Source organism: Hyperolius riggenbachi, chromosome 4 (assembly GCF_040937935.1).
Source record: "Hyperolius riggenbachi isolate aHypRig1 chromosome 4, aHypRig1.pri, whole genome shotgun sequence".
Lineage (NCBI taxonomy): Eukaryota > Metazoa > Chordata > Amphibia > Anura > Hyperoliidae > Hyperolius > Hyperolius riggenbachi.
In genome coordinates this window covers 91,738,185-91,760,436 of record NC_090649.1, presented here as the reverse complement: position 1 = coordinate 91,760,436, position 22,252 = coordinate 91,738,185, and the positions used below count along the sequence as shown (strand labels likewise).

The 22,252-nt window shown below is 46.5% G+C and overlaps 1 protein-coding gene across 1 annotated transcript in view; it reads right to left on the bottom strand.

Moving 5' to 3' along the window:
• Positions 1–22,252, bottom strand: part of ROCK2 (Rho associated coiled-coil containing protein kinase 2) — a 258,440-nt gene that overhangs the window by 37,451 nt on the left and 198,737 nt on the right. Inside the window, exons 13-23 of the mRNA XM_068233265.1 lie at positions 21,667–21,802; positions 20,129–20,220; positions 19,805–20,051; positions 15,522–15,628; positions 13,277–13,436; positions 6,514–6,674; positions 5,586–5,770; positions 3,935–4,004; positions 3,533–3,636; positions 2,356–2,542; positions 269–362 (exon numbers count right to left, since the gene is read on the bottom strand). Of these exons, the coding sequence (XP_068089366.1) occupies positions 269–362; positions 2,356–2,542; positions 3,533–3,636; positions 3,935–4,004; positions 5,586–5,770; positions 6,514–6,674; positions 13,277–13,436; positions 15,522–15,628; positions 19,805–20,051; positions 20,129–20,220; positions 21,667–21,802 (1,543 nt within the window). The remainder of the gene's footprint in view (positions 1–268; positions 363–2,355; positions 2,543–3,532; positions 3,637–3,934; positions 4,005–5,585; positions 5,771–6,513; positions 6,675–13,276; positions 13,437–15,521; positions 15,629–19,804; positions 20,052–20,128; positions 20,221–21,666; positions 21,803–22,252) is intronic.

The following is a 22,252-nucleotide window of genomic DNA, read 5'->3' as shown; positions in this document are numbered from 1 at the left end:
GTCCTTTCTTTCATCATTACTTCTCGTTCATTTCAACATTTAAACATAAGAAATATATCAATTTGAATGATATAAATAACATTTATAGTATATTAAACACATTTCTCAGTAGAACCATGCATACATTTACACAGATCTGTACATGGATCCTGAAAGAGGGACAAATGAAGAAGAAAGAGGGATTTCGTTCCCAAAGAGGGACTGTCCTTCTGAAGATGGGACAGTTGGGAATTAGAATTATATATAATCTGTGGATTTTCACACTTACGTTCTTGGGCTTCCTTCAGTTTATTGTTCAGATCCTCCTTCTCATTGGCAAGATTGGCTACATCTGTAGTTAGTGTCTTGTTAGCATCTTCAAGCTGTCAGAAAATAAACAAACATTAAAAATTAGCCTAGAGCAGCAGAAGGCTTCCCAACTAAAGGAGAGTACACACATCAGATAAAAGTCTTTGGAAAATGAAAGATCACAGACCAATTTTACCCCCTTCCATGTAGTATGAGAGCCATACTCTGCACAGTCTTTTCTATGGAGCTGAACTCCCCATCAGACATAAATCTTTGCAAGATGCTGCACACAGAGATGCTGTACACACGCAACAGATCAGTATCTGCAAAAGATCTGTTCCTGCCAAAGATCCGTTCCTGCAAATTGCATTCATAGTCTATGAGATCTGCAGATCCCATACACACCTTGTTTAACTGACATTCATCTGCAGATCAGACAATCATCTGCAGATCTGAAGATCAATCCTGGTGGATCTGATCTGCAGATGATTGTCCAAAAAACAAGGTGTGTATGAGGATCTGCAGATATCATAGACTATGAATGCATTTTGCAGGGACAGATCTTTTGCAGGAACAGATCTTTTGCAGGGACAGATCTTTTGCAGGAACAGATCGGTTGCATGTGTACAGCATCTTTGTGTGCAGCATCTTGCAAAGATTTCTATCTGATGGGGAGTTCAGCTCCATAGAATAGACTGTGTAGGTCTGGCTCTTATACTACATGGAAGGGGGTAAAATTGGTCTGTGATCTTTCATTTTCCAAAGACTTTTATCTGATGTGTGTACCCACCTTAAGACTATCTCTGCCCCTAGGCATAGTGTGGGTGGATTTACAATGAGGGTGAGAACAGGAAGAAAAACAGGCAGCTGCCTATAGCAACCTGTAAGGCCTCATCTATTCGATGAAACAAAGAATGTAATTGGCTGCCCCATGGCACAAGCGACCCAACCAGCCCGGAGCCTGGCTTATACTGCCAAGATGCCCTTTCAGTAAACAAAATCCAAATAAATGTGACTTAAGCTATGACATTGCTCATCATTCCCAAAGTGGAGCAATAGAAAACACAGCCAAGCTCCAGGATAAAATCGAGCTTTGGACTGTGAGGAAAAAGGTATCAGATGAAACCTGGTTATGGTCTTTGCTCTAGTTTTACCACCATTTCCTGTTCCTGTGACCTCCATTACTTTACTAGGAACCCTGAGGGTCCTGGGAACAGAAAATGAGAAAAGCAATAACAAACTGACAGAGGATCTCAAACTACATACAGATAATCAACTTCTGCCACCCTGAACATCTGTTCAGTGACTTTCATGCCTCTTGCACACTGCAAGTGATTCCGATTCAGATTCCGCTTTTTAATCAGTTTTTGCATCCGATTCAGATTCTGATTTGCAGTTTGCTCCCTGCACACTGCAAATCGGAATCTGAATCGGATGTAAAAACTGATTAAAAAGCGGAATCTGAATCTGAATCACTTGCAGTGTGCAAGAAGCCTCATGGTGACAGTATTCAGAGTGAATGCTGTACGGATGTGCTGTTCCTCCACAGCCTCCTCTGTTCTATGGAGAGGGGGGACAATGAGTGACAGGAGCGTGGCAATAGGCACTGAATAATAGTGCTTATTCTGTGTTGCCAGTTTAGTGATCCAGCAAAGCAAATCACCTGAACATGCCATGGTGCAGCTGTTCCCACATACACACCATACAATTTTTTAGAAGTGAATGGAAATCGATCGCAAAAAAGGATTGAAATTCAGATCAGACATGTTGGAAATAATCGATTTGGCAGGTAAATCTGCCAGAAAATTGTATGGTGTGTACCTAGCAGTGTCTTCCTGTCAGGAAGGTGAGAAATTCTCTCAGACAGGGACACAGGGAGCAATAAAAACACTGGGAGTTTCTGAAGCCTCCCCACACTGTCCAAAACAATTTTCTTTTTGGAATAGACGTTTAAGACACCATATTGTTAAAAACAACGCATTCCAAAAGCAAGAAGGAATGGCAAGAAGCAATGTAATGATAACACAGCCAATGGACAGCACACAAGCTCCTCCCCCTGCTACATACAGAGCTTATGGTGGCGTATTTTTCGGCAATGTCCTGCTTGTGACGAGCCATCATCTCCTTGATCTCCAGTTCCTTCATGATCTTCTCCTTCTCCAGGTCAGAGTATTGTTCCTCAGCAATGGAGCGTGCCAGCTGCTCCGAGTCTGCCTTGGTCAGAGTGATCTCCAGCTGAGCTGCCAGCGAATCTCTGAAAGAAAAAAGCAATATAGTCATGTAGGTGGCTACTTGTATCAGCCTCTGTCGCCATGGCCACAAGCATCGTTTTCATGCAGGCAATGTTTTAGAGCTCCAGTCTCTAAAAAGGTAATCTTCACTCATGTATTCCTTTCAAAGTCATGAATTTATCTGTGGAATCATACTCCTGAAATTGACCAAATGCAGTGCCGGAGTATGAATGAGCATGCAAGAGTGGACAGTATAGAAGCACTCCATAACAGGGCATAGATTTCAGGTTGTTTTTGACACTGTGAGCGTCATAGTCAGAATTGAGTTTAATAAGATCAAGAGAGTGTCCCTTTTTAACACCTTTAGCTGAAGATCTTCTAGTAGTCTAGGGCTCCCCTGCAGGGCTGGATTTCTGGGAAGGCCACAAAGTCCCTAGCCTTGGGCAGCTGCAGCCCCTGAACATGAAAGAGGGGTTTCTACATGTGAAAGAGGAGACTGAAAATTGGGAGCAACACATGAAAAGGGGAAACTGATGCCCAAGGAAGCTGTATGTGAAAGAGAGGGGCTGCCGTACATGGAAGATACGCATGGAAGAGGGGGCTGCACTTGGAATGGGGGGAGGGGTGCTGCACATGGAAGGCGTGAATGCAACATACTTGGCCTAGGGGGCACAAAAAGTATAAATCAACCCTTGCTCCCCTCTTCCCTGACCATTTACAGTACAGTCTGGGGAGCCAGTTAAATGAAACTGCCAGCTACCACAGAACTGGGCACGTGTTGGTTCACAACCGCGCACGTCCAGTGAAACGAAAGCACTTGTACACGTTTGCATACATGCATAAAGGCATGTGTAGAGACTTCTAGCAGAATATGAAAAAGAGAAGGAATGATTGTATATTTTGTGGTGGAACTCCGCAACCTGCTGTAGGTTGTACATCCTCCGGCCCACATATCTCCCAAGCACTGATCTGATTGGTCACTTGAAGCTTCACCCAATCAGCAGACATCTCACCTTTCATCTTGCAGATCCTGCACCTTCTGCTGCAGATCCTTAACCAACTTTACCTTCTCCTCACATTCCTCCTTCAGTTCTCGGACCTGCGTCTTGTACAGGGTCTTAATAAAAAAAAAAAAAGACAAAAAAAGTGAAAACATTATGAACATTTTCTAGTAAAGGCAGGAAATCGAATTTCAATAACTATGGAATGATCAAATTCACAGAGTGACAGCATCACAAGGCAGGGAAAGGATACAGATCTACAAAACAGAACGCAGAAACACCAGTTCAGTTCACCAAATGAGAGCAGACAAGAGGTGCTGAAAGTAGTAGTGGGAGTTGTAGCGTGGGAAAGGCAGAAAGTCTATAAACATGCAACAAGTAAGAGGTTTGTGGATTCCTTATCGAAATACATACAGAGAAATACTGCTCCGCCTCCAACTGGTCTTGGAGTTCCTTCATTTGACCGTCTGCATCCTGACGCTCTCTGCAGAAAACGTGAAAAACATTCAGAACCAATCCTTCCTTCACATTCAACTGTCAAGATCCCCTTGTCTATTAGCACCACAATGTGTCTGCAAGTACTTTAACTGCAATCCAAATGCTTTCCTGTTAGCTGTGGAGACCACAAGTTCCAGCTGACAACTGAATAGAATCCTCAACTTCATGCATAACTGATCAATGTAAAAATGGTACTTATTTCTTTTACGAAGATAACCGATTAAAAAAAAAAAAAAAAAAAAAAAAAAAAAAGCTTACGGATTGGAAAATCCCTTTTCATTAAATGCATGACAGACCCTAAATTTCTTTGTAATTATAGAGACATAAAATGAGGACCTCTGAAATACACAAAATCAGGTCCTGCAATGTGACATTAGCATTTCCAACCTTCGACTCATATACATTTGAGCCCATTTATATGAGCAGCAGAGAACCGATGCTTTGATTTTCGTGCTACACATCATGTTGATGCGCAGTGTAAACTCTCTGCTATTTATAAGACACAATGCTATGATGTACAGAGGTGTCCTTTCCCTTTCTGCTTCCTTTTGATTAGCTGTTGTGTGCCACATAATGGGTAAAACATCACATGACCTGGTTGAGCAATGGAGAATGAGAGATTATTCCCACTACAACATAGATCAAATTCAGCATCTGCACAACGACAGTCTCCTGATGGATTATCTGCCATTGCACAGTATGATCAATTAACCCAGATTATCATCTGAACCAATCTGCCAAGACAGATTGGTCTACATTACAAGTGTCGAACTCCAGAAGGCCAAATCCATGCCAGCGTTTAGGAAGGATTGAGAACTGGATAAATGTACTTGACGAACCACACCTTTCCTGATTCAGTACCATCAATTAATTTGAGCTGTGCCAAAAATGTGTGAGGACCTCGGCCCCTGAGGACTGGAGATCGAAATCCCTGGTCTGTAAAGGTTACATGGAGGATAATAGCTGTCTTTACTATTGTTGGGGCATTTTTTGTAAACGATTATTGGCCAACATGTCGTCCGCTTCCAACTACCACAGTCTAGCATGGGTACAGAACTTAACCTGAAAAAATATTTACCTGAAGAGAAGGAAGCCTCAGAGGGTTCCCTCAGTGCTCCGATGTCCCCTTTCGCTGAGAGCAGCCCCCTCCAGATTAGAGCAGCACTCCTCTTTTTTTTACGAGTGTGGCCATGCAGTAGCTGCACGAGCACAGCTGAGCATGCGCAGTAGCATGGAGCTGCTGGTACACGAGAGGTTTCGGCTTACTGTGCATGTGCGGGCAAACTTGTGCGCCTACTGCGCGGCCACGCTATAGGAAGAGCAGCTACACGGCCCCGATATGATTAGCAACAATGCATTGTCGCTAATCTTCCAGAGGGCCGTGCTCAGCGACGGTGTACAACAGAACACCGAGGGTAGCCTCAATAGGATCCTGAGGCTTCCCTCTCTTTAAGCAAGCATCTCATTGTGTACTCGAGCTTTTGGCTGGGGTACACTTTAAGCCCATAGCAGGCAGCAGGTCAGGCAGGACCCGCAGGCACCAGTGCGGGAGACTAGCGTCACTCACTTGCGCAGCTCTGTGTTCTGCTTCTCCAGACTTGCTCTGATGTCTGTCAGATGGTTGATCTCCTGCTTCAGCTGCTTCTCGGACATCCTGAGACTGTTCACCTGCTGCAGCTGCATCTTCAGGTCGTTCTGCGTCAAGCTGCGCTTCTGCATCTCCTGCTCAGTTTTCAATGTGAGGTTCTTAACCTGAAGAGGGGAAAATAAAAATCATTACAAGTCACTGCAAAAAGAGAGCGTGTACACACCAATCTAGCTTATCTGCGATACAGCCTCAGTAGTGATTGCACATGATTGGAACCATTCTGAGAGCAAGTATCCCAGCCAAACAGCCAATACGTCAACAAGTCGCTGAACATTTTAGCCAATTACAGACTGTTTTCTGGCTTGTGTCTGGTCTGTTACTGGCAATTGCAACTCATGAGAGTTGAATTCTTAAAGTAGTTCTCTCCACCCTGCAGTGCCCTACGGAAGGAGGTGTGTCTTGCCTGGTAGACTATAGACATTTACTAAAAAGAAACTAAACTCTTCTACAGGAGAGAAGGAAAACATAGAGAAACCCACCCGGTTTGTATTTAGAGATAACAGCCTGTCTAATCCTCCCTTATCTGCTAGTAATGAGCCACTGTAATTTGAGCTGTCATCTCGGTCCTGTGCAGTAGTGTGCCATTCAGGCAGGCTATATGTAAACAAAGGAGTTTAACCCTGTATGTGCTCCCAGCAAACCAGGAAGTAACTACACTGCAGCATTTCTGAGGAGTGCTATAGCCTGTAACAAGGAAGAGCTTTTCTGTAAAGGTTACTATGTTGTTGCTTATCTGTTAGCGCGGAGAAGAAGTCCTGGGTTTAGGTCCGCTTTAAGATGATTTGTGGATCCCCGCCTGTTTATTTCCCCAAACACAAAGGACAGCTCACCCTTCCCCTCTACTTACATCCTCAATGAGTTTATCCTTGAGGGTCTCCAGCTCATTGATCTTCTGCTTGGCTTGCTTCAGGTCGCAGTCCAGTATGGAGCACTGCTTCTCTGCCTCCAGCAGGTTGTTCTCCAGCCTCTGTTTGGTTAGACGCTCTTCCTGCAGCTTCCTCTCCATGTCTGCAGGAAATAAGGATTCCGAATTACTCCAGCAAGCTGCAATACGCCAGCAGGTCACACACGATAAAGCACTTTGCCACACTTGACAATGCTTGCAGACAATGCACTCACCGCTCTCATACAGCCACAACATAACAATGCTTGCAGACAATGCACTCACCGCGCTCATACAGCCACAACATAACAATGCTTGCAGACAATGCACTCACCGCGCTCACACAGCCACACTACACTACTTGCAGACAATGCGCTCACCCGCGCTCATACAGCCACACTACACTACTTGCAGACAATGCGCTCACCGCGCTCATACAGCCACACTAGATACTGCTTGCAGATAAAGCACTGAACCGTGGCTCACATAGCCACACTCTACACTGCTTGCAGACAATGCGCTCAACCGCACTCACGAAGCCACACTCGACACTGCTTGCAGACAATGCTCTCAACCGCGCTCACACAGTCACACTCTACACTGCTTGCAGACAATGCTCTCAACCGCTCTCACACAGTCACACTCTACACTGCTTGCAGACAATGCTCTCAACCGCGCTCACACAGTCACTCTACACTGCTTGCAGACAATGCTCTCAACCGTGCTCACACAGTCACACTCTACACTGCTTGCAGACAATGCTCTTAACCGCGCTCACACAGCCACACTCTGCACTGCTTGCAGACAATGCTCTCAACCGTGCTCACACAGCCTCACTCGGCACTGCTTGCAGACAATGCGCTCAACCGCGCTCACACAGCCACACTCGGCACTGCTTGCAGACAATGCTCTCAACCGTGCTCACACAGCCTTAGGCCCGGTTCACATTAGCGGTGGCCGTCCGGAATCGCCGTGCCGGAGCCGGACCGCTTTCAGAACGGACGGAACGGACGCACGGCATGGCAATGAAAGCCTATGCGTCCGTTCACATGCGTCCGTTCTGCCGGACCGGATCCGGACCGGATCCGGGCCGGATCCGGACTCCGGCGTCCGTTCCAACATGCGCTATTTTTTGGTCCGGCTCCTCCGGGAGCCGTATCCGGAGCGGAGCCGGACTGCACCATCCGGCCAATACAAAGCAATGAGAGCCGGAGAGAGCACAACACACTGGCTACAAAAACCGGACGTTCTACCCCACTTCCTATGCATTTTGGATGGGGACCACATGGGCCCAGCGAAGAGTGGGGCAGCAGCGATTTCATGCTGGAGCTCTTTTTGCCAGCAACATGTCTGCTGAAGGAGGCGAACAACAGAGAGAATTCCCAGGTTTACGAGTAACAACAGAGAGAATTCCCAGGTTTACGAGTAAATGCCTGGATCCATGGTCCCAACTGCAGTCTCTGTATCCACGGATGGTCTCCACACGTCCACCTGTCTCCAACAATGACCCCAGACCCTTCTGCTGACCTCCCAGACCCCAGGTAATTAAAAGGATGTTATCTCCTTAAGAAACCGGATCCGGACCGCAACCGTGTTCACACCGCACGGAAACCGGATGCAAACGGACCGGATCCGGATAGGAACCGTACGGATCAGGTCCGGTCTGGATACGGTGCGGTCCGGACATCCGGTGCGGTTTTTACTAAACCGCAAGTGTGAACCGGGCCTTACTCTGCACTGCTTGCAGACAATGCTCTCAACCACGCTCACACAGCCACACTCGGCACTGCTTGCAGACAATGCTCTTAACCGTGCTCACACAGCCTTACTCGGCACTGCTTGCAGACAATGCTCTCACACAGCCACACTCGGCACTGCTTGCAGACAATACTCTCAACCGCGCTCACACAGCCACACTCGGCACTGCTTGCAGACAATGCTCTCAACCGTGCTCACACAGCCACACTCGGCACTGCTTGCAGACAATGCTCTCAACCGTGCTCACTAGGCCTGAACGATTTTAGGAAAAAATTGAATTGAGCGATTTCTGTCTGAAATTGCGATTTCGATTCGATTCACGGTTTCCTTTCAATCAAGCTTTGTTCCCCCTCTTTGCCTAGTTGTTCCCTCCTCTGTCTCTTTGTGCCCCCTTTGCCTCTTTATGCCTCCTCTGGGTCTTTCTCTTGCCCCCTTTGTGTCTCTGTGCCCGCTCTGTGTCTCTCTGTGCCTCCTCTGTCCCCCAAGCTGCATCAGTTCTGGACATAGCTTCTAATGCACGGAATACTTTCTGTATGTCATGTGACATACAGGAACCCAGAGTTTTGCCAAGCACACTTCTTTAAACTTCCCCCATGTGGAAATGACGTGATCGCGATAATTGCCGCTTTGACGATTCCGAAATTGTGATCTTGGTGATCGCGATTTCGATTTAAATTCGATTTATCTTTCAGGCCTAGTGCTCACACAGCCTCCCTCGGCACTGCTTGCAGACAATGCGCTCAACCGTGCTCACACAGCCACACTCGGCACTGTTTGCAGACAATGCTCTCAACCGCGCTCACACAGCCTCACTCGGCACTGCTTGCAGACAATGGGCTCAACCGCGCTCACACAGCCTCACTCAGCACTGCTTGCAGACAATGGGCTCAACCGCGCTCACACAGCCTCACTCGGCACTGCTTGCAGACAATGGGCTCAACCGCGCTCACACAGCCTCACTCGGCACTGCTGCTCAAAGAATGCATTATAATGTGCACACACCGGAGATAATTCTTACCGACAGCTAAATAAGACATTTTCTCTGTCAGTTTTTACAGGTTTAACATCGCTCAGAATTTTAAAGATGGATTTGCTATGTCATGCGGTATTTTAGAGCAATCGTTAGATGGTCCCCGGCTGAGACGGGACCAACCCTCCCTATGCAAAGAAAATCCAGATCATCCTGACCCTGTTCTGCTCCAGACCTGAAAGGACTCCACACCTTGGACAGAAACCAGCAATGAACTGGCCAGCTAGTGACCAGTATCCAACAGGTACACCACCCATGTAAATCCGAGAACAATAAAAGGACACAGCACTTTTAAGCTGTATGCAGCAACAAGCTGAATTGGAGCAAAGTGGACACACTACATGTTTTGGGCGGAGCCCTTTCTCAGGTCTTTTATGGTCCTTGTTCTCCTCCATACCCCTCCCGCTGCTGTGAACTAACAAAGTTCAGAACTTGGCCCCAAACTGGTGGTTGATAGATCGAACCTCAATCCCTGCGTGTATATGCTCATTAAATGTCCCCATAGATTACTCTACTTGACTGGAAATCCACCATCAGATTCAATAATTATAGTTTAATTTGGGGGGGGGGGGGGGAAATGGTTGCATGTATGGGTGAACATCGGAAACGGTTTGCGATAATCGCGCATGACGAACACAACAAAAAAACCCAGCAGCTGACCCCCCCCAACGGTTCTATGTCCCACATGGTACCCAATGCAGTTATTCGCTGCTGTGTTCACCATACTTCCGCATTGAGGCCCTACGTGACTACTAGCATATAACACGTGGGAGCAACCATGCAGAAGTACGAGGACGTCGGCAGGGCAGACAGTGGCAGGTAAAGGATAACTTCAGGGGGCATCAGGTGGACAGAAAAAATTTGGAGGGATGCGAGGCAGTGTCCCTAGGTTGATTCCCAAAATATTTCATGCAGGAGTCGGCCTTCAGTCTATATGCTCTGAAGAACCACTTCATTTTTTAAAGATTTCTTTATACTGTTTGGATAAATCTACCTCAGGGATGGTAATTCTGCTTGGCAAAAAAAAGGCCATAAACGTGAATAGAACTGAAGCCTCAAAGAACAGCTATAGAAACTTCAGGAAATTCTTCCTTCGAAGCACAAAGGATTGCCAAGTAAAAGCCATTTATTTTACCACCTGTGTATCTGCAACGTCAGTTTGGTTATTGAAGAGGTTAATAAACATACACTTTAAAACAATCTGAAAATAAACAGAAATCTGAACAAATTGGGTTGAATGCTAGCCAAACAGTCTGCCGGTGAAGACAGCCTAGCTTTATATAAAGATGCCAGGCCTGAGGCATGCAGGCAGTGAGTACTGTTTATTTTGGCTCAGGTATAGTTAGACCTTTGTCTCCTAGCTGCGTCGGGTGTGTGGGGTCCAGTCATGGCAGAGAAGGCCGGATTAAGCCTTGCGCATAGCTTACAGAAAGAATCCTGCCCTGACTTCATATGACCTCTTTCAGTCGTCCCCCCCCTGCAGCAGCGCTCAAGGATATGTAGTAATGGCATGTTGTGCGTCACAGAGATGGTATTACAACCATTCCCCCTGCATTAAATGGCCTCTCAAGGACACATTATTAACTGACACATTACTGGGAGACCTAGTGCTCACGGTAAATAAAAAAATAATTAAAACACTGTGGAGTTGATTTAAAGGGCTACGTAAGTAAAAATCAAAACAAAAAAAAATATATAGATTAACTTACATGGGGTTTCTTGCAGCCCCCTGCAGTCATTGTGTGCCCGGCTGTCCTTCCGGGACCCTCCAGCCAGCAGCGCCGACCCACTCAAAGCTGGGCCGTCACAGGCTAGTGCGTGGCCCCCAGCCACGTGCTCCCTGGTCGAGTTCCGGTTGCCGGGAGCGTTCTGCGCATGCACAGTAGGGATTTTCTCAAATTGCGCATGCACAGAGCGCTGCCGTACCAGCCAGCTTTGTGGGGGGTCGCTGCTGCTGGCTTGAGGGTCGCAAAAGGATGGTGCAGGCACAGGATTAGTGCAGGGGGCTGCAAGAAGACCAAGGCAAGTTAAACTTTTTTTTGTTACTTTAAGGACAAGTCCGAGGAGAAAAAAATAATATCTAGTTATCTGGGGCCTCCTCCAGCTCCTAACAGCCTATCTATTCACAGCTCCAGTGGTCCGGGGTCCCCTCCATTGCAAATCCCAACATTGCCAGGTCGGTATGTACTGCGCCTGTGCAGAGCGCTCCAGCCCACGTGAGCACCACTGGAGCTGCGACGAGAAACCGATAGGCTTGCTAGGGGCTGGAGGAAGCCCCAGGTAAGTAGATCTTAATTTTTTTTCTCCTTGGATGTTTCCTTTATAGGGAACCTAAACGGAGAAAGATATGGATTTTTCCTTTTAAAATAATACCAGTTACCTGACTCTCCTGCTCATCCTGTGTCTAATACGTTCAGCCACAGCCCCAGGACAAGCATGCAGATCAGGTGCTCTGACTGTGTGTGATTCAGCCACTACAACAGCCAAATAGATCCGCAGGACTGCCAGGCAACTGGTATTGTTTAAAAGGAAACATCCATATCCCTCTCAGTTAAGGTTCCCTTTAAAGAGACTCCGTAACAAAAATTGCATCCTGTTTTTTATCATCCTACAAGTTCAAAAAGCTATTCTAATGTGTTCTGGCTTACTGCAGCACTTTATACTATCACTATCTCTGTAATAAATCAATGTATCTTTCCCCTGTCAGACTTGTCGGCCTGTGTCTGGAAGGCTGCCAAGTTCTTCAGTGTTGTGGTTCTGCTATGAACTCCCCCTTCCAGGCCCCTCTATGCACACTGCCTGTGTGTTATTTAGGATTAGAGCAGCTTCTCTCTTCTCTTTTACAAGCTGGATAAATCGTCCTCTGAGCTGGCTGGGCTTTCACGTACTGAAGAATTACAGACAAGGGCAAAGCTGTTTGCAGGAAGAAACAAGCAGCCTGAAACTTCAGTGCATGAGAACAGGGGGAAAGAAACACACAAGTGATCTCTTGAGATTCAAAAGGAAGGCTGTATACAGCCTGCTTGTGTATGGATGTATTTTCTATGTGTGGACATACTGTACATCAACCTACTTCCTGTTTTGGTGGCCATTTTGTTTGTTTATAAACAAACTTTTTAAAACTGTTTTTAACCACTTTTAATGCGGCGAGGAGCGGCAAAATTGTGTCAGAGGGTAATAGGAGATGTCCCCTAATGCACTGGTATGTTTACTTTTGTGCGATTTTAACAATACAGATTCTCTTTAAGATTTCTTTTAAGGGTTTTTTTTCTTAAGTAGTAAGGTTATCCCAAGACTGGGGACTATAAAAAACCAAGCACACCTTAACTGAATCATTGATAAATTGCCTACCAAATGGCAAAAGATTGCAGCTCTCACCCCTGTTGTATTAGAGCAAGGCGGAGTGGCCAAATTTACGGTAGCACAGATGGGCCCATACAAGCACTTTGAGAACTGCAATAGTGCAAAGTCCAATTAACTAATATTTTTAACAATCCTCTCTACATTCTGAGAAGTCCCAGTTGGGGTTTCAAACTCTGCAAACTCTGGTCACCTAAAAGCAGGCGAGATTTCCAATCCTATGTTGGGTCTGCTTTAAGTTTGGTCTGAAAATGACCTAGCACATATTGCTAACCCCCCCTCCCCCTCAACTTCCTGAACCTAAACACATTATTTGCCTATGAGGACACAATTCCAACAGCTGCACTGCAGTAGAGTCACTTTACACCCAGTAATAAAGCTGCTTTCATGCTTCCTTTTTTTAATATGGTCACTCACAGATTAGGCACACAGCTTCTGCCTTATTAACGGTGGTCAAACTTTGCATTGAATTCCATAATGCATCGTTTCAGCAAGTAATACTGCGGCGCATACATACACACACATCCAGTCAGATCAGGTGTTCGGTTTTAGGACACAGTTGCACAACAGTCATCCTACCTTTCATGGCTTCCGATTTGGTCTCATCGATAGATTGGTAGATCTTGTTCTTATCGGCTAGCCGTGCCTTGGTGGCTTTGTGCTCCGCCTCCTCCTTCTCCACGCTCTGCTGCAGAGCTTTCAGCTTGTACGTCATGTCAATATCCAGATTGTTCTTCTCCTACAATTACACAACCAGGAGAATAGAGGACAAATCACGTCATTGGGTGACATTGAGTGGGAGCTTACGAAGGTTCATGTCCACGTACACCTCACGGCTACAGTCCTAAACTGGCAAGGTGTGGTGAACACGCCATATGTAGAGGCTTTGCCATGCAAGGAAGGAACAAGGTATCACACTCTCCTGAGGCACCCAATAAAATAGTGTGTGCCAGGGCTGTCATCTATACAAACTGCGAGCCATGTTGCACCCTAACTTCTGTGGTGCCCGATATTTTTCATATAGAATGGATCGGATATGTATGAGTTTGCAACAGTGGGAAGGAGATGATGGTTAGGCATAGGCGGTAAGAGTTAGGCATTGTTGGTGTAGGCCAGTCGGCTAGTGTTAAAGTAAACCTGATACGAATGTAAATAAATGTTTTACACATCTCTGGGGCTTCCTCCAGCCACCTTCAGGCTGCTCGTCACTCGCCATCCTCCTATACCTCCTGGATCCTCCACAATTTAGTCCAGTAATCCCGCCAGTCGGTGCGTACTATGCATGCGTGCCCTGATGGGAGCGTGCGCGGCCGGACTGCGTCTGCACCGACTGACGGCATTACCAGACTTAACTGCGGAGGATCCAGGAGGAGTAGGAGGATGGCGAGGGACCAAGCAGCATGAAGGGGGCTGGAGAAAGCTCCAGGTATATACAAAACTTTTATTTCCTTTCGTCTCAGGTACAATTTAAGCTATGGTGTGTGTCGGTTAGGGCTGGGCATCAATAGAGGAAGGTCTCGTGTGAGAATGGGGTTAGGTTTAGCGGTAGTAAAATATTGGTAAAATCTACTGATATTTTACTACTGGAATTACCACTGCCCAATAGTAGAATAGCGGCGAAGGCAGCGTGGATATGTGTGAGTATGCAGCGGGGGAGGGAGGTGACGGTTAGGCATGGGTGGGTGGTCGGTAAGGGTTAAGCATTGTTGGGGGGAAAGATCGATTATGCATAATGTGTGTGTGTGCGTGTGGTCTTTGGCTAGGCATTGGTAGAGGGAGGGGTTGTGTGAGAATGGGGCTTGGTTTAGCAGCAGTAAAATATATTGATATTTTACTATTGGAATGATAACTGCCCAATAGTAGAATAGCTGTAATTTTACCGATCTTCAGATATTCTACTAGCAAATATTTCCGGCACCCAAATTTTGCATATACTTTGTGGGCATATACGTTGTGCGTACATACCCCTGGTGGGACAGTTGTCCGATGCAGCTGCATCTGTTCTGAAAATATGACTGCCACGCCCTCCACAAGCACACCTCACCATACACTAGCACCTACAGAGTCTGGCTAACAGTCAGGTAAGGGGGGAGGAGCATGGCTGGGAGCTCCCTCCTGCTCGCTGGACTATAAGGTAGCCAATGCACAGCATGAAGTAAAGTCATGTAGGCGGGCAGGAGAGGACTGCAGCTGTTGTGGTTATATTTCCATACCAGGAAGTAGAGATGCATCAGGATTTGTCAGGGCTTCCTGCTGTCTTTCTATTTTTTTTTATAAACAAAGGCAGAGAGGGCGGAAAGTTTGTATTAATACGCTTATTAAAATATAGGACATGGGTTTTCTTTAAAAAGAGTAACTTTAGGCTTTACATCATTCAATCATAGCAACTGATTTCTGTTGAGACAAAACAAATGTTTAATTGAATGCAACTACCTGTAATCGCACCTGAAGCAGTAAGAACATCATCAGGTGTCAATTTGCTCTGGTGCATCTATATGGTGATCTGGACTACAATTCCCTGCAAAAAGTGGTTTCCTGCCTCACAGGGGAGCAGGACCATGGGCAGAGGAAGCAAATGGGCATGAGCAGGTTTTCCAGACATGGCCACAAAGGACTAAAGTACAGAAAAGCCTTCAGCTACTTGACTGTTGACAGGAGGCACAGCAGGGTCAAGGCAAAATAGGTAAATGCATTAAGATTAGGGGACACATCTGCCAGATACTTCACACGATTATTTCTGGGGTTGGGAGTACTGCATAAAGGATTCATTTTGTAGCACAGGTACTCTTTACAGATCAAGAATGGATACAGTTAAAGAGTATACCTTCTCCAGAGCAGAATATCGCTCATGCAATTGTCTCTTTTCCGACTCCGCCCGAGAGAGCAGGTCCTTCCCTTTCTTTAGCTCCTCCTCTAGGAAAGATATCCGGCCTGCATACAGAGCACATAAGACAAAACATGGAGATTAGGTAACACCACTAATTGTCACACTTCACCATATGCCAAAAAATGCTTAAGAAAACAGAAAATGAAAGAATGCAAGGTAAATACAGGACCACCAATAGCCGGTATCACCCATCGGGCTTTGCTATGATCCTTTGGAGGTAAGAGTTTCATTGACTCGTTTGTAGAACTCATCAGATCTACTGGTTCGAAGCATTTCCAACTTACACTGCACTTACGAGCTAAAGGGTACCTGAAGTGACATGACATGATGAGATAAATATGTCTACATGCAGTCCCAGTCCTACTTAAAGAGCTAGCAGTGTTTCTTCTTTTTGCTCACTGTAAGGGTTAAGGATTCAGGGTTCTAAATGACCATTTCTCTGCAGAAGGACTTTGGTGTAGCTTTCATTGATCACTTATAAGGGCTGTACAGCTCTGTGCGGCTGAGAAATACTTTTGGGAACAAGTAACAGTTCTATAGTGCACGCTTTATGTGTGTAGGGGCTGAAAACATAAAAAACCTGTCATCATTCACCTGAGCCAGTTAAAGGTTTAAGGGCTTGTTCACACCAAGAGCGTTTTGCTGTGTTTTTTGAGCGCCGGCAATTTTTTTAAACGCCCTTAAATCGCTAGTGCAATGAATCCTTATGGGACAGTTCATATCAGCGCGTTTCGTCCGCTTTCCGCTCAGCAAAGTGCTGCATGGACGATTTTTGGCGCGATTTTGCTACAATGCAAGGTATAGGAAAAGCGCAAACCGCTTTATCCGGCAATTGTGTTTGCACTTTTACGAATAAATACATTGTATTTATTATTTTCCGGGTCGAAAAGGTCACTTCCTGACGCGCAAAAAAAATAAAATAAAATTGGGGATGTCATCAATTTCGCTTTTAGAGGTGAACAAAGCCTAAAGGTAGATTTTAAACTTTAAATTCAACATAAAGTATTACTATGGGATTCCAGGAAAGTCCTATTTAGGATAAGGGCTATAGATACAATTGTTAATCTCATTAGTTTATTTTCACTTCAGGTTTGCTTTAAAGGGGTTCTGTGGAATAATAATAAAAAAAAAAAACAGACACTTACCTGGGGCTTCTATCACCCCCCCTGTAGCTGACATATCCCGCACCGTCTTCCTACGATCCTCCTTTCCCCGCCGCCAGTATCGCTGTAATTATTCTTCTAATGTGACTGCGGCTGCGCGCTCGCTCCAGCTCACATCTCCAGGAGCTTACTGTGCAGACGCGGTACGAGAAAACCTCCTACTGCACCTGCGCAGTAAGTTCCAGGAGACACGAGCGGGAGTACGCATTATTCATTTTGTTAGACGAATATTAGACTGGGACTGGTGGCGGGGAACGGAGGAGGACATGACAGCTACAGGGGGCCGATAGAAGCCCCAGGTAAGTGTCAGTTTTGGCTTTTAATCATTCCACAGAACCCCTTTAAAGTGTACCAGAGATGTCAGCTATTAAAGATTTTTACTTGCCCAGCCCTATAAGCTTGGATGCGTCCCTCGCCGTCCTCCCGCGTGCCTCTGTTAAGCGGCAATCAGCTCCGGTATCCGGCTCAGTGACGTCAGCAGGGGGCCTGCTGTGCAAGCTCAGAAGACCCTGGCTGATGTCACCAAATCAGACTGGACCCAACTGAGCCGAGCACCGGAGGTGATGGCCGCTTAACGGAGGCATGCGGGAGGACGGCAAGGGATGCATCCATGCTTATGGGGCTGGAGGAAGCCCCGGGTAAGTAAAAAAAAATCTTTAATAGCCGACATCTCAGGGTCACTAAGTAATATCTGCAAGAAGGAAGTGGAACCAAACTCAGAATTTCCTCTTTGCTTTGACAGATAAGCTACATCATGATAACCTTTATGAACAAAAAAGTGTCTATTGGCTAAACAAGCATACTAACACAGAGCACCAGATTTCTTCAGCAACTACCGTATTTTTCGGACTATAAGACGCACTTTTTCTCCCCCAAAAGTGGAGGGAAAAAGTCAGTGCGTCTTATAGTCCAAATGTACATAGCAGTGCCTATGTTTTTTCTAGTCCCCGTGTCTGGTGTCCCCCTGTGTGCGGTGTCTGCGTGTCCTATTAACGTTATTGAATGAGGAGACCATCAGATATTATACTGCAGTAATCAGAATAAATTAAAAGCACGTGTGTAAGGAATGATGGCAGATCGCTGCATTAGCTTACCGAAGAGGAAGGAATGGAAGAAATACAGCGCAAACGCCACCGCTACCATGTGGCTTTCACTAGGTTAGATGACAACAAAGCCATTGACCAATCAGGTGGGGGAGCGCTGCCCGAGTCAGCCAATCCCAGCGCATACGGCTACTGCCGGTTTGTTACACCGCCCGATAGTCCCGAGGGCGGGATCATGCTCGTCATTGCGGCCAATCACTGCACGCCCTCAGTAGCTGGGAGTGCAGTGATTGGCCGCAATGACGAGCATGATCCCGCCGACGGGACTATCGGGCGGTGTAACAAACCGGCAGTAGCCGTATGCGCTGGGATAGGCTGACTGAGGCAGCGCTCCCCCACCTGATTGGTCAATGGCTTTGCTGTCATCTAACCTAGTGAAAGCCGCATGGTAGCTGTGGCGTTTGCGCTGTATTCCTTCCATACCTTCCCCTTCGGTAAGCTAATGCAGCGATCTGCCATCTTTCCTTACACACGTGCTTTTCATTGTTGTTCTCTCACTCGGCGCTGGTTCAGCGCCCTGATTACTGCACCATATTAATATCTGGTGGTCTCCTCATTCACTAATGTTAATGGCAAACACAGACACCGCAAACAGGGGGACACAAGGACCCGGGGGGGGAGGGAGCAAGGCATGACATAGAAGGACACCAGAGAACACGGGGACAGAGAATGACACAGGGGGGACAGCAGAGGACACAGGGGGACAGATAAGGACACAGGGGGGGCAGCAGAGGACACAGGTGGACAGAGAATAACACAGGAGGACATAGAGGGACACCAGAGGACACAGGGGGACAGAGAATGACAGAGGAGGAGGGACACCAGAGGACACAGGGGGACAGATAATGACACAGGAGGACATAGAGGGACACCAGAGGACACAGGGGGACAGAGAATGACACAGGGGGACAGAGAATGACACAGGAGGACAGAGAATGACACAGGGGGACAGAGAATGACACAGGGGGACAAAGAATGACACCGGAGAACACAGGGGGACAGAGAATGACACCAGAGGACACAGGGGGACAGAGAATGACAGAAGGACATAGAGGGACACAGGGGGACAGAGAATGACACAAGGGGACACAGAATGACATAGGGGGACAGAGAATGACACAGGGGGACACCAGAGAACACGGGGACATAAGAGGACATGGGGACACCAGAGGACACAGGGACAGAGAAAGAATGACACAGGGAGACACCAGAGAACACATAAGGCGAGGGTGGAAGGGCCATAAGATGCCCTTGCACTACAGATGCACCAGGTTTAGTATATATAGTATATATATTTTTTCCCTGGATTTTGTCCTCTAAAAACAGGTGCGTCTTATAGTCCGGAGCGTCTTATAGTCCGAAAAATACGGTATATGTGGAATAAAGACTTTTCATTGTGTGCTGTGCCTGAGTTCATCTCTGCTTTAAAGAGACTCTGAAGTCTCTTTTATTCCCTTCTTTTGTTTAACATTCCTCTTCAGCTTTAATGCCAGAGTGCACATCACGCATTCCCGCGGCAGAGGAGTGATTACTTAGAAAACGACCTGCAAAGTTCTACGACTTTGCAGGTCGCAGATCATGCTGCCCTGACACGCAGGGCTCCTCTTCCTGGAAAAGCTGAGCTTTGAGCTGTAGCTCAGCCTCTCCGCAATCAATCTCTGCCTCCTCCCCACCCCTCTCAGTGAAAGAAGACAGAGGGGTGGGAAGAGGCGGCGATCCACAGAGATTGACTGCGGAGGAGGCAGAGCTACAGCCTAAAGCTCTGCCTCATTGAGGAAGTGAAGCCCTGTGAGTCCCTGGGGCTTTGCAGGGCTTATCTCTAGTAATAAATCACTCCTCTGCCGCGGGGATGCGGCGATTTCACTCTGGCATTAAAGCTGAAGAGGAATGTTAAACAAAAGAGGGAAAAAAGACTTCATAGTCTCTATAAGTAACATAACTGCGGCCTTCATACCTTGCTGATCAGAGATGACCTCTGAGCCCTGCGTCCGGTCCCTCTTCTCAGACTCCAGAGCAGACTGCAGGTTGATGTAATCCTTCTCGAGCTTGAGTTTAGCATTCTCCAACATGCAAGTCTTATCCTGGAGCTCGCGGTTATTGGTTTCCAGCTGCTGGAGCTGTTTGGACATTTCATTCTGATTTTTCCGTAGCCGGGCCGCCGTATCGGACTCTGTGCGTAAAAGGGCATTGGCCTCATCCAGCTGGGAATAAAAGAACTAAAGTTAGATACTAAACACGAGCGAGGAATTAGTGAAAAAAAGAAAGTGGTTCTACTCACCTGTCTTTGGAGCTGATGTATCTTCTCATTGGAGATCTGGGAATTTTGGTTTCTCTTCTTCAGGTCTTCAAGTTGATCCTTCAGGCTGTTCACTGTAGAATAAACCCAACAGCATATTGTGAAGCCAAGGCAGAACACTCTTCTATTTATCTCCTGATAATTAATATCAACGCTCACTGACATAAAGCTAGACTGGAAAGAATTAAATTATTATTAAACTTTATTTATAAAGCACTAACATTTGTGTTGTACAATAAATAGGGGAAACATTACAACATCAAACAGTGCTACACAGGGACATTATAGCGCTCAACAATGGTACACAAAACAGGGTCGTAACAACGTAGAGAAAAGTATAGCAGACAGGTCACTGAGTCCATGTGGTGGCGGAGAAGAACACACAGGGAGGAGGCCCCTGCCAAATAAGCCTACAATCTGAGGGGTGGGGGAGAGAGACACATAAAGGTGGGTGAGGTGTATGTCCAAGGGAGGGGGATAGAGCTATGAAGATGCTGTGTAAGCAATGGTGAACAGATGGGTCTTTAATGCTGGATACACACCATGCGTTTCCGCCTTCGATGTGTCCGTCGATACGCATCGATTCGATTATTTCCGACATGTCCGATTCAAGCTTCGATGGATCGTTAGGTCGATTAGCCATACTTTACATGGCAATCGACCTAAAAATCATCGAAATGCGTTCGGAAATGCTCGGAAATAATAGAATCGACGCGTATCGACGGACGCATTCGACGCGGAAACGCATGGTGTGTATTCAGCATTAGACCTGCTTGAAAGAGTTGAAGGTAGGGGTAGACCGGATGGGGGAGGAAGGGAGTTCCGTAGACTACGAACAGCTGTGGAGAAGTCCTAGTGATAAGAGAAGTGGAAATTTATAGCAGGCACTGTCCCAGAAAGTGGTTCTACTCACTCAACTGGTGGTTGCCCATTTTGTAGCCATAGTTTGTATAGCTGACAGTCCCTGTCAGCTATACAAACTATGGCTACAAAATGGGCAACCACCATGCCTACTCTTCCAGTTGCAAATTGCTATTAACATGGGGGCTTATGGTAGGGCTTAAACTTCTCCGGGGCCGCCAGCACACAAATTACCTGCTTCGCTGTTGGGCATCCCTTTCCACACAAAAGCACCAATTTACTTGGTTAAGTCACGAAGCCGAGTGGAAGGATGAAATACAATGAGAAGAGCACACAGCAATCAACGCAAGGAAGGAAGAGCTTGACAGAACTTCAGTTCCATGGCTCTGCTGACCGGTGTGGCCCCTTCCGTGTGAAATCGGTGGGCCATAAAAAAAAAGAAAAAAAAAAAAAAAAAAAGAAGAGCAAATAGAGAAACGGACTGGATGGCTCTCAAACTCTTAATTTCAGTGTTTTTAATGGCCATTTGTCAGTTCATTTACTGCACACAACCATCTGAAGTGGATACATGGCTCACAGTAGGCAGTAGCTCGCTGGCAATGAGGCGCCTATAGCTTCTCTGAGGTTTTACACTCAGCCAGCACAGCTCACAAACTTACCATCATTTTCTAGGCTGCGTTTCTTTTCGGCTTCATTTTCGGCTTTTCTTTGGTACTCGGCATTCTTGTGCTGCAGCAGCGCCTTCTCTCTCTCCAGCTGCCGGCTGGAGGATTCCAGGTTCTTTCGAGAATTGGCCTACACAAACAGAAAACACACATGCACTGAGCAGGATTGTACTATAAAAACGTGCAAACCACTGGCCAAGGACATCAGAATGCAAATTCAATCATTCTGACAACTTCATCAATCTCTAGAAAATATGAATGTAAAAATAATACAGGCCTGCACAAAAAAAATCCATTAACTTCAAAGTAACCCCAAAAGCAAAATAATCCCCCCCCCCCCAATACTTACCTAAGAGAGAAGGTTTCCTATGTCCCCCAGGAGACCTCCGCAGCTGCCCAGGATCTTTTAAATGGCAACCACGGTCTTCTTCATACAGGACCATGGCCACGCCTGCGCAGAAGTACGGAGCCACTGGTGGACAAGTGGTTGTGCATGAAAAGGAGCATGATCACGTAACATATCCAACAATCTCTTTTCTGATATTTTCCGGAGTTCAAGCATGGCAACAGTGTGGGCTAG